General features: G+C 52.9%; 1 protein-coding gene across 1 annotated transcript in view; it reads left to right on the top strand.

Annotated features, from left to right (window-relative positions):
- Window positions 1-5,147: 5,147 nt before the first annotated feature.
- The window catches only part of LOC115082732 (zinc finger homeobox protein 2-like), a gene marked incomplete at its 5' end in the record, with an annotated part of 32,864 nt that continues 19,676 nt past the window's right edge, over window positions 5,148-18,335 (top strand). Inside the window, 5 exons of the mRNA XM_029586918.1 lie at window positions 5,148-5,219; window positions 5,464-5,519; window positions 11,973-12,173; window positions 12,610-12,733; window positions 12,941-17,812. Of these exons, the coding sequence (XP_029442778.1) occupies window positions 5,148-5,219; window positions 5,464-5,519; window positions 11,973-12,173; window positions 12,610-12,733; window positions 12,941-17,812 (5,325 nt within the window). The remainder of the gene's footprint in view (window positions 5,220-5,463; window positions 5,520-11,972; window positions 12,174-12,609; window positions 12,734-12,940; window positions 17,813-18,335) is intronic.

The raw sequence follows: 18,335 nt of genomic DNA on the forward strand, positions 1-18,335 counted from the left end.
GCTTGGGAAGTGTGAGCTGCTGTAGGGGGACAGCAGCTTGGTAATAGGTCACCTACTCATGTTCTGGAATAGGCCAGATTCGTGAAGCTCTCCCTCGACTGCTGCATGACCTTCTTTGCCATTATTTGAAAATCCTTTCCATGCTCTGGCCTTCTTCTCAACAGAAATAATCGTCAGAGCTACACTACCTAGGCTGGGAGGGGAGGGCCGGCCCTTAGACTAGCAAATCTTCGGCGGGAGCAGAGACATTTGGCCTGGGAATGGACAAGGCCGTCGCCTTGTACGCGGCAGTGTCCTCTGGCACCTTTCCACTTCCAGCTCAGTCTGACTGTCAGTCTGACTGTCAGGGCTGGCATCTTGGCTCCGTCAGCCTTTGTTTGCAATGAGCCGGGATGCCCTCCCCCCCCCTCATTGCAATGATGGTCCCTGGGCCTAGGACCCATGTTCCAGGGCTTCTCCTGGAACCCCACAGCCATGGGCCCTAAATCCAGACACGAGCTGTCACCTTTAAGCAATGACCATGAGTCCCTCCTCTCCCGTCTCCCAACCCACAAGGGCCGACCTAGGGAGTGGAAGACCCGAACCAGGGATCAATTCAGGGTGCTTCCTCGCATGGTCAATGCAAGCATTTATCAGTGAGCCGGGCCAGGCCTAAACCTCTCTCCATTAACTCTCCGGATGCCATTAGGACTGGGAGACAGAGATTCTGTGTATTGGAAATTTCACTGTTCTGAGGAGGTGTCTGTCATCGAGGAGTATAGGTCAAGAGCTATGGGTTTTGTATCGCAGAGCGATCCAGGAAGAACTTTTGGCCAAGATTCGACTTGCTTTCCAATTTACCATTCTGCCTTGGGTGCCCCCTGTTATCTGGACTGCTGTTGCCATAGTATCTGATCTGACCCGTATGGGTCTGTTGGCGATAAACTTTGCGAACCCACACTAGGCTCTTGTCTGCAGCCGATTTTGGATGCTCTAAGAGATTGATATCCTTGGATCATACCGCCCTCCCCCCCAAAAAATCATTTCAAACTGCCTTCTGTTATCACCACTGAACTGGAAGCTTTCTTGACAGAGAATGCATTTTATTTCTAAGCCTAAAAGTGAATATTTGGCCTTTGTAGAGAAACCGTTATCAGCTGATCTGGGCTGTCTTTTCTTCTTTCCCGACACAAAAGGAAATTTATTGACGTGGCCTTATTCTGTACCTTACCCATTTTACTAATCGCTTTGCCACCAACTTTAATTCCAGGGCGTGCAGATATTTATCTTCCAGTTGTGCCCTTACTGCTGTCCTTCTTTAACCTATGGCTCCTGTTGTCCTGTCCATCCTGTCTTGTGTTAGCAACATGATTGCTTGCCTCTAGAAATTCGCATTTCTGCTGGTGAAGAAAGATGTCTTTTGGACCAGTTTACCAGATAAACATGCCTTTGCAAGAATCTTTGGCTACGGCATCAGGTGCTTTTATCAACCAGTTGTCCAGATGTGGTATTAGGTCTGCTCATTTTTGCTTTGTTCTTCTCCCTTCAGGAGCCGCTATCATGGCTGCCATTGTAGGGAAGGGGGAGACGTGGGGAGCCGGGGAAGCAGTGGCTGAAGCCAGTCCGAGCAGTAGGGATATGCACTGAAAATGGTGACCTTGTCTCGTAAGCCTGAGGTAGTTCCAGAGTGCATGGACTGCAATATGCAAATGAGGGTCTTTTAGATCTACCCAATGACTGCCACTAGCGATTGTGTTCTGAAGTGGCAAATTCTTATAAACTGATTTATGGATCTCAGGTCTTGACGCCACGCTGTGGATGGGACATAGACAGTGGAAGAGCGTACTGAGAATATCCTGCATATCCTCTGTCACCAGGACCATTTCTTTGAACACGGAATGGGCCGGGAGGGGATCACTCCTGTTTAATATGCAGAGGCCAGAACTGGATCCCCTGGCCAGGGAGGGCTGCTTCTTTCTTTCTTTTGTTGCCAGCTTAACACAGAGTAACCTGGAGTACCGGGGGGAGAATTTGGCTCCGACTCTCCTCTCGTTACATCTCTAATTTGGAAAGCCAAGAGTCGGCCTCATCCCGATTCCTTGCATCTTTTGGATCAGAGTCTGGTTCTTGCAGGTGTTCGGTTTTCCTTTTAAGCTTCCCTGTGATCTCCCTCCCTTGTTCTTGAGATCTCTAGATATATTCAAATGCTTTAATCTTTTAGAATTCTCTGAAGGTGTCGCTAAGCTCGTGGATAAGGGGGAACCAGTCAATAAATATACTGTATCTGGATTTTTGGAAGGTATTTCTTAAGGTCCTTTATGAGAGATTCCACATGAAATTAAAAAATCATGAGACAGGCGGTGATGTCCTCTTACGATTTGGTACCTGCTTCAAGGGTAGGAAGCTGAGTAGGACTAAATGGTCAGCGTTTGCAGTGCAGTGCCCCAGGGGTCTATACTGGCACTAGGGTTGTTGAAGGAGACAGTTAGACTTGCCTGCTCATTTCCTTTCCTTTAATTCTGCATCCCAGCCAAGAACCTGCGGGTTTGCTCCTTTGGTCCAGCTTCTGGAGGCAGAGTTGGTCTTTTTTCTCTCTCCCTGCTGACGTCACCCCTATGCATGCCATAGATAAAACCCTTCTGTCAGAGCAACCAAATGGTCCGGAAACCTTAAATGTCGCTAAACCTTCAACAATTTCAAAATTTATTAATACATCTTCTAAGTAGTAAATATATAAACCCCCATTTCAAACAGAATATAGGGATGTTTGAGCTTAACCCCGTTAATCAATTAACACGCTAAAACTAAAAATAACTACGTTTACTAGCTGTTATTTCTGTGTTTTCCATATTCCTTCATAAACTCTTCCTTGGTGAGCTTTTGGTCTGGTCTGCAGAAGGAAAGGAGAGGAATTTAGCAGGTAAGTCTTGTCCTTCTGCCCACCAGCCAAGAATAGCTGGGAAGCACCAGAGCCCCCATCTACCGCGGGTGGGTGGAAGAAATAGCGGCTCTGAAACAGCAGCACCGGGCGATGCATCTTGCTTTAGCGAGTACTAAACAAGTCAGTTTTCGCAGTGGAGTGCCCCAGGGGGTCTCTGCTGGGACGAGGGTCGTTTAACATACTCATAAATGATTCTGTAAAAGATGATACAGAATTATTCAAAGCAGTTAAAGCAGAAGCGGATTGTGAGGGACTGCAGAAGGACCTTGCGAGACTGAGGGAACCGGGCATCTAAATGGCAGATGAAATTTAATAGTGACGAGCGCACGGTGATGCCCGTAGGGGGAAGATACGCCTAACTGCGTGTACACAGTGCTGGCCACTCAGGAAAATGATCTCGAGTCACTGGGGACAATACATTAAAATCCTCAGCTTCGCATGTGGTGGCAGTGCAAATAAGCCAACAGAATGTTAGGAATTGTTCAGAGAGAAACAAATCATAATACCTCCGTATCGATCCCAACTGTGACCTCACCTTGAGTACTGTGCGCCGTGGCGGTCGTCCGTCCCCCCCCCCCCGCCCCCCCCAAAGAAGATAGAGCGGAAATAAGGGAATGCCTCTATATCGCTCCATGGTGAGACCGCACCTTGAATACTGTGTACAATTCTGGTCACCGCAGCTAAAAAAAGATGTAATTGCAATGGAGAAGGTACAGAGAAGGGCAACCAAAATGATAAAGGGGATGGAACAGCTCCCCTATGAGGAAAGACTAAAGAGGTTAGGACTTTTCAGCTTGGAGAAGAGACGGCTGAGGGGGGATATGATAGAGGTGTTTAAAATCATGAGAGGTCTAGAACGGGTAGATGTGAATCGGTTATTTACTCTTTCGAATAATAGAAGGACTAGGGGGCATTCCATGAAGTTAGCAAGTAGCACATTTAAGACTAATTGGAGAAAATTCTTTTTCACTCAACGCACAATAAAGCTCTGGAATTTGTTGCCAGAGGATGTGGTTAGTGCAGTTAGTGTAGCTGGGTTCAAAAAACATTTGGATAAGTTCTTGGAGGAGAAGTCCATTAACGGCTATTAATCAATTTTACTTAGGGAATAGCCACTGCTATTAATTGCATCAGTAGCATGGGATCTTCTTAGTGTTTGGGTAATTGCCAGGTTCTTATGGCCTGGATTGGCCTCTGTTGGAAACAGGATGCTGGGCTTGATGGACCCTTGGTCTGACCCAGTATGGCAATTTCTTATGTTCTTAAGGTGCGGAGAATGTTAAAAGAGATGGAACGGCTTCCTTATGAAGAAAGCCTTGGAAAAGACACAACGAAGAGGGGACACGATAGAGGTTTATGAAATCATTGGCGGGGTGGAACGGGTTAGTAGGGAATGCTTATTTACACTATCAGATAGTACTAGAAGCTGGGAGCATGCCACGAGACTAGGAGGTAGCAGATTTCAAACACATTTCAGAAAGTATTCCTTTCAAGTCGGCGCACAATTAGGCTGCAGAATTTGTTGCTGGAGGATGCCATCAGGGCTTAGTGGCCCAGCTGGGCCTGAAGGACAGGGCCATTAATTATTAGGCAGATAGGCATGGGGATGACCACCTCTTCTGGGAGAGAGCAACAGGGAGATGATGTGATGGGTACTCCCAGGCAGGATGCTAGGCCTCACCGTTGGTCTGACCCAAGATGGCGCTTCTTGTGTTCTTATCTCTTCTGGCTTCCTCAGCCATTTCTTTCACAACAAACCCTCCCCCCTCCCCCCCAAAGATTTAACTCGCTGGCACACTCTGCTACCTGACGTGGAGGCCTGTTGCTGCTGCGGTGACCCTTGGGGGTCTTGTCCCTCAGAGCGGATGCCTGCCATTGTCACGATGGGGCTGCCACGGTGATCCACCTCCCCCCCCCACCCCCCGGTCACTGTTACTCTTTGGGGTACCGCAGAGAAGTCTCCCCGGGTCACGGTGCTCGCAGGACTGCTGCTGACATGGGAACCCGCCCCAGCGTGGCCTGGGACACCTTCCCAGTGCTGCATCTGCAGGCTGAACCCACATTGCACTGGAGGGGGGGGGAGGGGGAGCTGCAAGGGATTTTAGGGGTGGGTGTTCGAACGAAGGCCTCTGCTTGACTTGTGATCGGTCTGGGCTGTACTCGGCGGAACGTTTGGGGTCGGGGGGGGTGGGAGCAGATGGTGACCTTTTGGCTGTTTTTATTGCAGGGAAACCTCTGAGCTGCCCAGCAGAGTCATCGGCATCAGAGAGAGAGGGTGAGAGGAAAGGTGAGGCCCTTGGTAAGTCCCGTCCCCCCCCTTTGCCTCACGTCTTGCATGCTGAATCCCCGTGGAGAGCCAGGTGAGGGGGGGGGACGATGCGTGATGGCTCCCTGATGAGAGCTGGATGGGAAGGACGGAAGCTGTGTGTGTGATGACTTCCCTGCCGGGTGGCACCGGTAGAGGAGGGGGCTCTGGGGATGGTTCTCGCAATGGTACTGTGACAGGGCCTCGGCCTAACTTTTTGTTGCTGATTCCACTGCAGGTTCTGAAAACAGCGAGATCAGGTCCAGGGCTCCGGATGGAAGCAGCCAGAGCAAGGTAAACAGCTTTCTTCACTGTACTCGCGCGATTGTGATGAGAAACGTGCCCACGGATTAGTGCCGGTGCACATACATCTCAGGTTCATGAGAACATTAGCTATCACCAGCCAGTTCGGAGAGGAGTGTTGTAGCTCGGAAGGCTTCACTCCTGGTTTCTGAGCGCTGGATCAGAGGTGGAGTAAAGTTATCTATCTCGCGCTTCCGGTGGCTAGTGAAGTCTATAGTGTTGTGCCAACGTGGGCCCGGTTCTGGAGTTGCTGGGGCAGGTCTCCTGCACCCAAGATCCCCAGGTCAGGGACCATGCGGACACAGCACCTTAGACTAATCCTGGCCATAAGCACTCAGTTCCCTGAGTCGAGAACCCCACGCCAGAGAGCTTCTGGGGCAGGACCCCCAAACCAGAGGGAATCTGACCACCACTACCTCCTCAGCACACAATTAACCCTACAGTCATCCACTACCACACTTCCACTCTCCTGCCAAATCCATCTTCATCCACTAACCCCTCCCCAGCTCTGCCGAGATCACTTTATGCCTGTCTAGTGCACCTTCTCATGTTTGAGTGCACGATCCATGTTTTATGTGCATGTTTTCGTGTCTGTGCGTGTTTGTTAAACACGAACGCATTTGCATACTGCATCAGGAGTTAAACTGTTTTGTTTTTTTCCAGCGGGTGAGTAAAGGAAACGTGCCCCGGCACTGAGCGCCGGGTTTATTATTATGTTTATAAAAGCTGACGCGGATTGCATCAGCCTCCGTGTCGGCCCCTCTCCCAGCTGCTGCGGATTTCGCAGGCCCTGGAACGGGTTAACAGCGCCGGCCCCGGCCTTTCGTAGGCTTGTAATCTGACACAGGGAAGAGCCAGCGGAGCCCAGCAGCAGCAGGAGGAGGAGGAGAGGGGGAAGCAGAGAGAAGGAAGAGGAGGGTCCCATCTGCAGCCATTGGGAGAAGCTGTAGGGTTTGTTTACAAGAAGAAAAAAAAAAGAGAAAGAGAAAGAAAGAAAGAAGGGGAGAAGCCAGAAGTGAAGCAGAAATCAGAGTAGAAGGGCCTAGGATCAGGGGCTGGGCTCTTTTTTCAGCTCTCATGGCGGTGGCGCAGAGCGAGGAGAAATGATCCTCCAGGCCCGGCGCACGGTAAGGGGAGAGAGGGCCCTGCTCAGGCTTTCAGGAGGGAGGGGGAGAGAGAGAGAGGACACAGAGAGAAAAAGTTTCTGCTTCTTTCTGAGCTCCCTTCCAGAGAGGAATGCGCTGCCCCTCTGCCCACCTAAGAGATTTTGGGGATCCTGTGTATGCACAGGATTGGAGGAGGAGGGGAGCAGCACAGGAAGGAAGAGAGAGCGCTCCTGCCGCTGCTGCTTCTTCCTTCCTGACTAGGCCTGCCCGGTGCCCGCAGGGAGGAGTGGCGGGAGCCCAGCCAAAGCTGCTCCTCCTGCCAGGCCCTCGCTCCCAACTTTATCCTGCGGCCCCGTGCAGCGGGGCGGGTAGGGGAGAGAGGGGCCGAGCCTTGGGAAGGCCGGAAGTGAGTGCCATGTAGCCACAGCAGCACCTAGGGTCACCGCTCTGTTCAGAAGCAGGCCTGGTTTTCACCCTGCGGCCCGCAGGGACCCTGTACATCGGCAGGAACCACAAATCCATGCATTCAGGGAGCCAAAACCAGAGCTGGAGCAGCCTGCCCTGGATCGCCCACTCTCCTGTCTCTTTTCCCGGTTTCCCCTTCCATTTCTTCTCTTGCCCCTACTCACATTCTCTCTCCTCCAGGTGTTCTCCTGCCCATACTGTCACTCTCCTGTCTTTCTGTCCATCTTTCCACTCCAGGTGTTCTGCCCATATTAACATGCTCTTCTTCCTCTTTCCAGATGTTCTCCAGCCCATTCTGACATGCTCTCCTCCCTCCCTCTCCCTGTCCCCTCTCTGTCCAGAGTTCTCTTGTTTGTACTGACACACCTTCTCTTTCCCTCCCTCCCTCTCTTCTCCAGCTGTTCTTCTGTGCATACAGACAAACTCTCTCTTCCTCTCCCTCTCTTCTCCAGCTGTTCTCCTTTGCATACTGATACACATTCTCTCTCTCTCTCCCTCTCCTCTCCAGCTGTTCTCCTATGCATACTGATACACACTCTCTCTCTCTCTCCTCTCCAGCTGTTCTCCTAGGCATACTGACACACTCTCTCTTTCTCTCGCTCCCTCTCCTCTCAAGCTGTTCTCCTAGGCATACTGACACACTCTCTCTTTCTCTCGCTCCCTCTCCTCTCAAGCTGTTCTCCTATGCATACTGACACACACTCTCTTTCTCTCACTTCCTCTCCTCTCCAGCTGTTCTCCTATGCATACAGACACACTCTCTCTCTCTTTCTCCCTCTCCTCTCTAGCTGTTCTCCTATGCATACTGATACACACTCTCTCTCTCTCTCCCTCTCCTCTCCAGCTGTTCTCCTATGCATACAGACACACTCTCTCTTTCTCTCTCTCCCTCTCCTCTCCAGCTGTTCTCCTATGCATACTGATACACACTCTCTCTCTCTCCCTCTCCTCTCCAGCTGTTCTCCTATGCATACTGATACACACTCTCTCTCTCTCCCTCTCCTCTCCAGCTGTTCTCCTATGCATACAGACACACTCTCTCTTTCTCTCTCTCCCTCTCCTCTCCAGCTGTTCTCCTATGCGTACAGACACACTCTCTCTTTCTCTCTCTCCCTCTCCTCTCCAGCTGTTCTCCTATGCATACAGACACACTCTCTCTTTCTCTCTCTCCCTCTCCTCTCCAGCTGTTCTCCTATGCGTACAGACACACTCTCTCTTTCTCTCTCTCCCTCTCCTCTCCAGCTGTTCTCCTATGCATACAGACACACTCTCTCTTTCTCTCACTCTCTCTCTCTTCTCCAGCTGTTCTCCTACACATACTGATACACTCTCTCTCTCCCTCTCCTCTCCTCTCCAGCTGTTCTCCTATGCATACGGATACACTCTCTCTCTCCCTCTCCTCTCCAGCTGTTCTATGCATACTGATACACACTCTCTCTCTATCCCCCTCCCTCTCCTCTCCAGCTGTTCTCCTATGCATACGGATACACACTTTCTCTCTATCCACCTCCCTCTCCTCTCCAGCTGTTCTCCTATGCATACTGATACACACTCTCTCTCTCTCCTCTCCAGCTGTTCTATGCATACTGATACACACACTCTCTCTCTCCCTCTCCTCTCCAGCTGTTCTCCTGTGCATACTGATACACACTCTCTCTCTCCAGCTGTTCTCCTATGCATACGGATACACTCTCTCTCTCCCTCTCCTCTCCAGCTGTTCTCCTATGCATACTGATACACACTCTCTCTCTATCCCCCTCCCTCTCCTCTCCAGCTGTTCTCCTATGCATACTGATACACACTCTCTCTCTCTCCCTCTCCAGCTGTTCTCCTATGCATACTGATACACATTCTCTCTCTCTCTCTCTCCCTCTCCTCTCCAGCTGTTCTCCTATGCATACTGATACACATTCTCTCTCTCTCTCTCCCTCTCCTCTCCAGCTTTTCTACTGTGCATACAGACACACTCTCTCTCTCTTTCTCCCTCTCCTCTCTAGCTGTTCTCCTATGCATACTGATACACACTCTCTCTCTCTCTCCCTCTCCTCTCCAGCTGTTCTCCTATGCATACAGACACACTCTCTCTTTCTCCCTCTCCTCTCCAGCTGTTCTCCTATGCATACTGATACACACTCTCTCTCTCCCTCTCCTCTCCAGCTGTTCTCCTATGCATACAGACACACTCTCTCTTTCTCTCTCTCCCTCTCCTCTCCAGCTGTTCTCCTATGCGTACAGACACACTCTCTCTTTCTCTCTCTCTCCCTCTCCTCTCCAGCTGTTCTCCTATGCGTACAGACACACTCTCTTTCTCTCTCTCCCTCTCCTCTCCAGCTGTTCTCCTATGCGTACAGACACACTCTCTCTTTCTCTCTCTCCCTCTCCTCTCCAGCTGTTCTATGCATACTGATACACACTCTCTCTCTATCCCCCTCCCTCTCCTCTCCAGCTGTTCTCCTATGCATACGGATACACACTTTCTCTCTATCCACCTCCCTCTCCTCTCCAGCTGTTCTCCTATGCATACTGATACACACTCTCTCTCTCTCCTCTCCAGCTGTTCTATGCATACTGATACACACACACTCTCTCTCTCCCTCTCCTCTCCAGCTGTTCTCCTGTGCATACTGATACACACTCTCTCTCTCCAGCTGTTCTCCTATGCATACGGATACACTCTCTCTCTCCCTCTCCTCTCCAGCTGTTCTCCTATGCATACTGATACACACTCTCTCTCTATCCCCCTCCCTCTCCTCTCCAGCTGTTCTCCTATGCATACTGATACACACTCTCTCTCTCTCCCTCTCCAGCTGTTCTCCTATGCATACTGATACACATTCTCTCTCTCTCTCTCCCTCTCCTCTCCAGCTGTTCTCCTATGCATACTGATACACATTCTCTCTCTCTTTCTCCCTCTCCTCTCTAGCTGTTCTCCTATGCATACTGATACACACACTCTCTCTCTCTCCCCTCTCCTCTCCAGCTGTTCTCCTATGCATACAGACACACTCTCTCTTTCTCCCTCTCCTCTCCAGCTGTTCTCCTATGCATACTGATACACACTCTCTCTCTCTCCCTCTCCTCTCCAGCTGTTCTCCTATGCGTACAGACACACTCTCTCTTTCTCTCTCTCCCTCTCCTCTCCAGCTGTTCCTTGCATACTGATACACACTCTCTCTCTATCCCCCTCCCTCTCCTCTCCAGCTGTTCTCCTATGCATACGGATACACACTTTCTCTCTATCCACCTCCCTCTCCTCTCCAGCTGTTCTCCTATGCATACTGATACACACTCTCTCTCTCTCCTCTCCAGCTGTTCTATGCATACTGATACACACACACTCTCTCTCTCCCTCTCCTCTCCAGCTGTTCTCCTGTGCATACTGATACACACTCTCTCTCTCCAGCTGTTCTCCTATGCATACGGATACACTCTCTCTCTCCCTCTCCTCTCCAGCTGTTCTCCTATGCATACTGATACACACTCTCTCTCTATCCCCCTCCCTCTCCTCTCCAGCTGTTCTCCTATGCATACTGATACACACTCTCTCTCTCTCTCCCTCTCCAGCTGTTCTCCTATGCATACTGATACACATTCTCTCTCTCTCTCTCCCTCTCCTCTCCAGCTGTTCTCCTATGCATACTGATACACATTCTCTCTCTCTTTCTCCCTCTCCTCTCTAGCTGTTCTCCTATGCATACTGATACACACACTCTCTCTCTCTCCCTCTCCTCTCCAGCTGTTCTCCTATGCATACAGACACACTCTCTCTTTCTCCCTCTCCTCTCCAGCTGTTCTCCTATGCATACTGATACACACTCTCTCTCTCTCCCTCTCCTCTCCAGCTGTTCTCCTATGCATACAGACACACTCTCTCTTTCTCTCTCTCCCTCTCCTCTCCAGCTGTTCTCCTATGCGTACAGACACACTCTCTCTTTCTCTCTCTCCCTCTCCTCTCCAGCTGTTCTCCTATGCGTACAGACACACTCTCTCTTTCTCTCTCTCCCTCTCCTCTCCAGCTGTTCTCCTATGCATACAGACACACTCTCTCTTTCTCTCTCTCTCTCTCTCTCTTCTCCAGCTGTTCTCCTACACATACTGATACACTCTCTCTCTCCCTCTCCTCTCCAGCTGTTCTCCTATGCATACGGATACACTCTCTCTCTCCCTCTCCTCTCCAGCTGTTCTATGCATACTGATACACACTCTCTCTCTATCCCCCTCCCTCTCCTCTCCAGCTGTTCTCCTATGCATACGGATACACACTTTCTCTCTATCCACCTCCCTCTCCTCTCCAGCTGTTCTCCTATGCATACTGATACACACTCTCTCTCTCTCCTCTCCAGCTGTTCTATGCATACTGATACACACACACTCTCTCTCTCCCTCTCCTCTCCAGCTGTTCTCCTGTGCATACTGATACACACTCTCTCTCTCCAGCTGTTCTCCTATGCATACGGATACACTCTCTCTCTCCCTCTCCTCTCCAGCTGTTCTCCTATGCATACTGATACACACTCTCTCTCTATCCCCCTCCCTCTCCTCTCCAGCTGTTCTCCTATGCATACTGATACACACTCTCTCTCTCTCCCTCTCCAGCTGTTCTCCTATGCATACTGATACACATTCTCTCTCTCTCTCTCCCTCTCCTCTCCAGCTGTTCTCCTATGCATACTGATACACATTCTCTCTCTCTCTCTCCCTCTCCTCTCCAGCTTTTCTACTGTGCATACTGATACAGTCTCTCTCTCTCCCTCTCCTCTCCAGCTGTTCTCCTGTGCAAACAGACACACTCTCTCTTTCTCCCTCTCCTTTCCAGCTGTTCTCCTAGGCATACTGACACACGCTCCTCTCTCTTTCTCTCTCTCCTTTCCAGGTGTTCTGCTGTCCCTACTGCAGCTTTGTCAGTCAAGCTGTTGAGCAGGTGCGGGCCCATACTATATCCCAGCATGCCGTGCAGCCCAGGTTCCGCTGCCCCCTGTGTCAGGAGCAGCTCATGGGAAGAACCAACCTGCGCTTCCATCTCACCCACATCCATAACGTGGTCTCTGAATGTGTGGAAAAGCTACTGCTTGTGGTAAGACCCTCCTTATATAGCATCCATGTGCCATATTAGTGCAGGGCCCAGCCACGGGGACACATTTTTTCTCAATAAAGGCCCTGCCTCGGAGACACATTTACTGACAGACAGTACGATGACTTTGTGCGTCATTATTATAAAACTCAGCCATGGAAAGGCCTGGCCATGGGGACACGTTACTGTTGGCGTGGCGACCATCTGTGGCGTTAATGCAGAACCCAGCCATGGGGACATGTTGTTTGCTGTCCGCACAGTGACCCTTGTGCGGTATTAACACAAGGGCCTGGCTCCAGGGACTCCTTTTCTGCTAGCAAAGCAGCCTAGAGTGGTATTCGTGCAAGGCCTGGCCACGGGGACACGTTTACTGTCCGCATAGCGGTATTAACACAGAATCCAGTCACAGGGCTTGCCTGATGATTTTCTTCTCTCCCAGGCAACCACCGTGGAATTAACCTTCGCAACCAAAGTTCTGCCAGTTCCTAACCTCACAAAGAATGAAGAGAGCCAGAAGCCCACCTGCTCTACCCCAGACCCCAGGCCAGCCAAAGATCCCGATGGTGAGTGGTGTCCAGGATTATTAGCTCCCCCTATATTCCTATCCCGCCCAAGAAACGGGTCCAGGGGATAAATCCTTGGAAGTTTCCTCTGCACTTTCTTGCCCAGAGTGACTGGATAGAGACAGGAGGTTACCACTAGGATAGACCGCAAGGCATTCACTGAAGTATTTGCTTTTCCTTTCCCTCTTTATTTTTGGTACCACACAGATGAGCCATCGAGCAGTGCACCTGCAGATCCTCCGGAGCCCTCCTACAATAACTACTCTACTGATCCTGGGGATGAAGATGCGTCACTGGACAGAGACCCCCGCAGAGACCCTGAAGAGCCTGACTGCAGCACGCACGAGGAGCAGAAATGCCGGAGTGACCCGTTGTGCCTCTTGGCTTGTCCCTGGTGCCAGCAGCGAACGGAGAGCCTTCCTGAGCTGAAGGAGCACCTGGAGAATGAACACCCGGAGCTTGGCGGCTCTGAGATCCAGCAGCTGTGCTTGCCCCAGCTTGAAGCAGCCAGCAGGATCCCTGAAGACGAGGAGGAGAGTTTCGGTGCTGGCTGCCCGCCAGACCCAGAAGGACTAGAAGACAGACCAGTGCCTGCCGACCACGAGTCCACCATAGCCACCACTACGTCCAGCTTCCTCATTGACTCTCGGCAGCCCCTCAACTACCGTAAAAGCACAAACTTTGCCCTGGACAAGTTCCTGGACCCCTCACGGCCCTACAAATGTACCGTCTGCAAGGAGTCCTTCACCCAAAAGAACATCCTTCTAGTGCACTACAACTCCGTGTCCCACCTCCACAAGATGAAGAAGGCGGCCATAGATCCGTCCCTACCTTCCAGGGCTGAGGTCTCTGGTGCCCAGGACAAGCCCTTCAAGTGCAGCACCTGTCGGGTTTCCTACAACCAGAGCTCCACGCTGGAAATTCACATGCGCTCCGTGCTGCACCAGACCCGATCCCGTGTGGCCAAGCTGGAGGCGGCCAGTAGGGGCCCCTCGGACCAGAGTGCAGGGCACGAGAGAGGTGACGCCGAACCCAGCAGCAGGAACGACTCCCCGCAGAAAGTGGAGGTGCCCTCCTCCACCGCAGCCCACGAACAGGGAGAGGCAGCAAGCGTTTCTCCTGTTGAGGATCCGCCGTCGACAGAGCCCACCAGAAAGGCCCTGGAGGCCCAGTGCTTGGGGGTATCGGGCCTCCCCTTCATGCCCCCCCAGATGCAGATGACGCTGGACCTCCACCGGCACGCCTCCTTGCTTCAGGCCCCGCTTTTCTCTCCCCCGGTCCTGCCTCATTTCCCGCTGGTGCCGGAGTCCCTGCTGAAACTCCAGCACCAGCAGCAGCAGCTCCTCCTGCCCTTCTATTTGCATGACTTGAAGGTGAGCCCAGAAATGGGCCTTGCTGGGGTTTCCCCTGTGCTCTCCATCCAGAGATCCTCCCCGTTGGCAACCGGTGGGGGTGGGCTACTCAAAAAGCCCCCGGCGCTGAAAGAAGAGCCACCGTCAGTTCTTCCACCACCCTGCACCTCCAGCATCCAGCCCCAACCCACCCCTGCCCCTGGCACAGAGTCAGTATCTCCCACTCATGAGCAGGAGGAGGAGGAGGAGGGGGAGAGGGCAGCAGAAGAGGGCACGGCAGAGGCTGAGGAGGAGAAGACAAGCAGTGAAAAGGCAAGCAGCCAGGACACTGAGCACCAGAATGATAGTAGCATGCCGCCACCCCGAATCCCCACAGATGTCTCACGGACAGCAGCCAAGGCCCTGCTAGAGGACTTTGGCTTTGAGCTGGTCATCCAGTACAACGAGGGGAAGCAGCCACCGCCAGTTCAGCAGCAGCAGCAGCAGCAGCCGCCTGCACCGGTGCTGCCACAGCCACCCTTACAGACCGCCCCGGCCCCGCAGCAGCAGCAGCGACCCGGCGGCACTGCCAGCGGCGAGAAAAAATTAAAGTGCGAGGCGTGTGGCAAGCTCTTCTCCAACATGCTGATCCTGAAGACCCACGAGGAGCACGTTCATCGCCGCTTCCTGCCCTTCGAGGCGCTCTGCTGCTATGCCGCCCAGTTCCGCAAGAGCTACGACAGCATGTATCCACTCAGGCCGACGGCCGCCGCCACTTCAGCTGAGCCCCCAGCTCCTCCCAGTAAAGCACTGCCAGCAGAGGCTGCCCTGGCCCAAGCCGCACCTTTGGCCGTCCCGCAACTACCGATCCCGCTGGACTTCTCGGTCTGCCCTCCGTTTCTAATGCAGTCCATTCCCCTGCAGGCCCTGCCTGCCATTTTGCCCTCTCCGCCGCCACCGCTACCGCAGCTCCCCAGCATGAACTCACTAGTGACCACAGCACTGGCCAAGGTGGGCGACTCAGCGGAGGTGGAACAGGTGGCGGAGAGCAGGAGCCCCCGCACGCGCATCACCCCAGAGCAGCTGAAGATTCTCTGGAATTACTTCGACATCAACAACCTGCCCTCTGAGGAGACCGTGCTGCAGATGGCAGAGCACACGGGTCTGCCAGCCAAGGTGGTGAAGCATTGGTTTCGAAACCGGCTCTTCAAGGAGCGTCAGCAAGATAAGGACAGCCCCTACAACTTCAACAACCCCCCGGCTTCCTCTTTGCCACTGGAGGAGGAGGAGGAGGAGGAGGAGGAGGAGGAGCCTGGCGAGGCAGCTACTCTAACCCTGCTGCGGACCGACCACCTGGGCAGTCGCCGCTTCTCCCGGACCAAGTTCACCGACTACCAGTTCCAAGCCCTGCAGTCCTTCTTCGAGGCCAGCGCCTACCCCAAGGACAGTGAAGTGGAGCGCCTCTCGCAGCTGCTGGGCCTGCCCAGTCGCGTGGTGGTGGTGTGGTTTCAGAACGCACGGCAGAAGGCACGAAAGAACGCTGCTGAGGCTCCCTTCCAGGGTGCCGGGAAGGGCCAGGACCCGTCCGCTGGGGGGGACCGCTGCGTTTTTAATGGCAACAAACAGAACCTCTGCAAGAAATGCAATACAGCCTACTCCTGCATCTTCCAGCTCATCGGGCACATGAAGAAGTGCTATGAGGACCAGCTCTGTGATGAGGAGTCGGAGGAAGCCCTAATAGAAGCTGAAGCCGGTGCTCTTGAGATCGCCAAATATGCTTCTCTAGACTCAGAGAACCACTACAACAGCCCCTTGACAGCAACCATTCAACAGCAGAAGGCTCCAAGCTCCCAGGAAAACCCAGTCGCCTCTGATGTCCAGGCCCAGGCCATGCCAGAAGCCAACGAGTGCCAGGAGGGTGCCAAGCGAGAGCAAGAAGATAAGGTGGATGAGATGGTATCTCAGACGCCAGAAGCCACCCAGATCCAGACCCTGGCCGAAGAAGAAACAGAAGAGCTGAACAAGCCTCAACCTAAAGACCCAGCAGATGAAGCCAAGCCCTTCAGCACCACAATGGCTATCCTAACAGAGCAGCCGGTGCTTTCTCCTCAAGCTGCACCCATGCCACCTGTGAGTGGAGATACTAGTAACGTTTATTCCTGTGAGCAGTGCCGGGCCTCCTTTGCCAATCCTGAGCTGCTGGGCAAGCATCAGAGCCTGCACATTCTGGCCTCCACCCAGCTGCCGGGATCCTTATTGGACCCACCGCTGCTGATGTTTGATCGCAGTGGCCCGCTACTGCCAGGGCCTTTGCTGCCTGCCGGGCCTCTGACTCTTGCGCCACCCCCCCTTACTGACAGCACTACAGCTGCACAGGCCACCCGGAAGCGGAAGTTGGAAGAGGAGGGGCTTTCCCCAACAGAGAGCGAAGCTGGCTACCTGGGGGATGAGCCGCCGAAGGACAAGAGACTGAGGACCACTATCCTCCCTGAGCAGCTGGAGATCCTCCACCGCTGGTATATGCAAGACTCCAACCCTACCCGTAAGATGCTGGACTGCATCTCGGAGGAGGTGGGCCTGAAGAAGAGGGTAGTCCAGGTGTGGTTCCAGAACACCAGGGCCCGTGAGCGAAAGGGCCAGTTCCGCTGCGTGGCCCCTGCCCTTCCACCTGCCAAACCCTACACAAAGTTCCTCCCCCCAGTAGGAAAGGCAGAGATGGCACGGGAGAGCCCAAGACACCACCACGCTGAGCCCTCACCTGCTGGGACCCTTCTGGCTCAGCGAAACCCTGCTGTTGGAGCTCTGGAAGGCTTGAAGCGGGAGGCAGCTGTTTTCTATAGCACAGCAGGGATGCCTCTACCCAACACCCTCTTGGGCAAGATAGAGGTATCCGGCTCTGGGAACACACCCAGTGCCCCTGCAGCCCTAGTGTTGCCAGACAGCCCCAGTGTTAGCAACACCAACTCTGCCAACCATTCACCCGATGACCAGGAAGCAGAGGAGGAGCCCAAAGTGAATCTGGAAATGGAAGAGGCTGGTCACAAGAAGTCCCCGCCACCACCACTGGAGATGGAAGACCTCAGTGACTCATCCAGCCTCGCTGACCCCGAGTCACCCAACCCTGGCGTGTCAGCAGCCTCCCGCCATGGAGATGGATTTGTGGACCCACTGGGCCAGCGGCGCTTCCGCACACAGATGAGTAGCCTGCAACTGAAGATCATGAAGGCATGCTATGCCAGCTACCGCACGCCCACCATGCAGGAGTGTGAGGTGCTGGGTAGCGAGATCAAGCTGCAGAAGCGGGTCATCCAGGTATGGTTCCAAAACGCCCGAGCCAAGGAGAAGAAGGCCAAGCTGCAGGGGTTGACGCCACCTGAGGCCGCTGCCTCCGCCGAGGCCACCCCGTCCCCCCGTGGTGAGTGCGCCATCTGCAACGTGAAGTACGACTTCTACGTGTCCTGCCGCAGCCACATCTTCTCCCGACAGCACATCACTCGGCTGAAAGAAGTCATCCAACGACAGCTGAACAGCGAGGTCAAATACTACGACACCACCTCCGCCCCTTGCGCCCCGCAGCTGAAGCCCTCGGCCGCCACAAGCAGCGTCTCCCCCGGCTTCTCCCCTGCTGTAGGGTTCCAGAGTACTGGTGGGGCAGTAGGAGCCACTTCGCTCCCCAGGCTCGGCCCTCTCCTTTTGTCCGGACAAGGGATCCCTGCACCCATCGGGGGCCTGGCTCCGTTTAATTCAGGTGAGAGAGTGGGGGGCTGGAGCCCATCAGGTGAGTGTGACTGAGCTGGGAGGGATTCTAGTGTTGTACAGGCACACACCCATATAAAGATATACCCACCCACACAGGAAATATACCCATGTACCCACATAAAGATACACACGTGCACAGAGGGATTATACCTAGGTACTCACATAAAGATATATACCTATATATATATATATATATTTCATGCAAGCACTTGTCCCCCATATATACACACAGGTATACTTTGCATGTACCTACACACCAAAAGGTATCCCCTATATATACACACATATACATGTATTCACCCAAAGGTACACATACCTTGGGTATATCCCATATGTACGCAGATACAGGTATCCTCTATATGTATTCAAACACAAATCATACAATACAATTTCAGTTTATATCCCTCCTTTTTAGCATAAAATACTACTCAAAGTGACCATCCATGAATAAATCTAGGTATATGCACAGGTATCTCCCAGCTTTACACACAGCCAGCCACACAGAAGTATTC

The sequence above is a fragment of the Rhinatrema bivittatum genome, unplaced genomic scaffold (genome assembly GCF_901001135.1).
Source record: "Rhinatrema bivittatum unplaced genomic scaffold, aRhiBiv1.1, whole genome shotgun sequence".
Classification (NCBI taxonomy): domain Eukaryota; kingdom Metazoa; phylum Chordata; class Amphibia; order Gymnophiona; family Rhinatrematidae; genus Rhinatrema; species Rhinatrema bivittatum.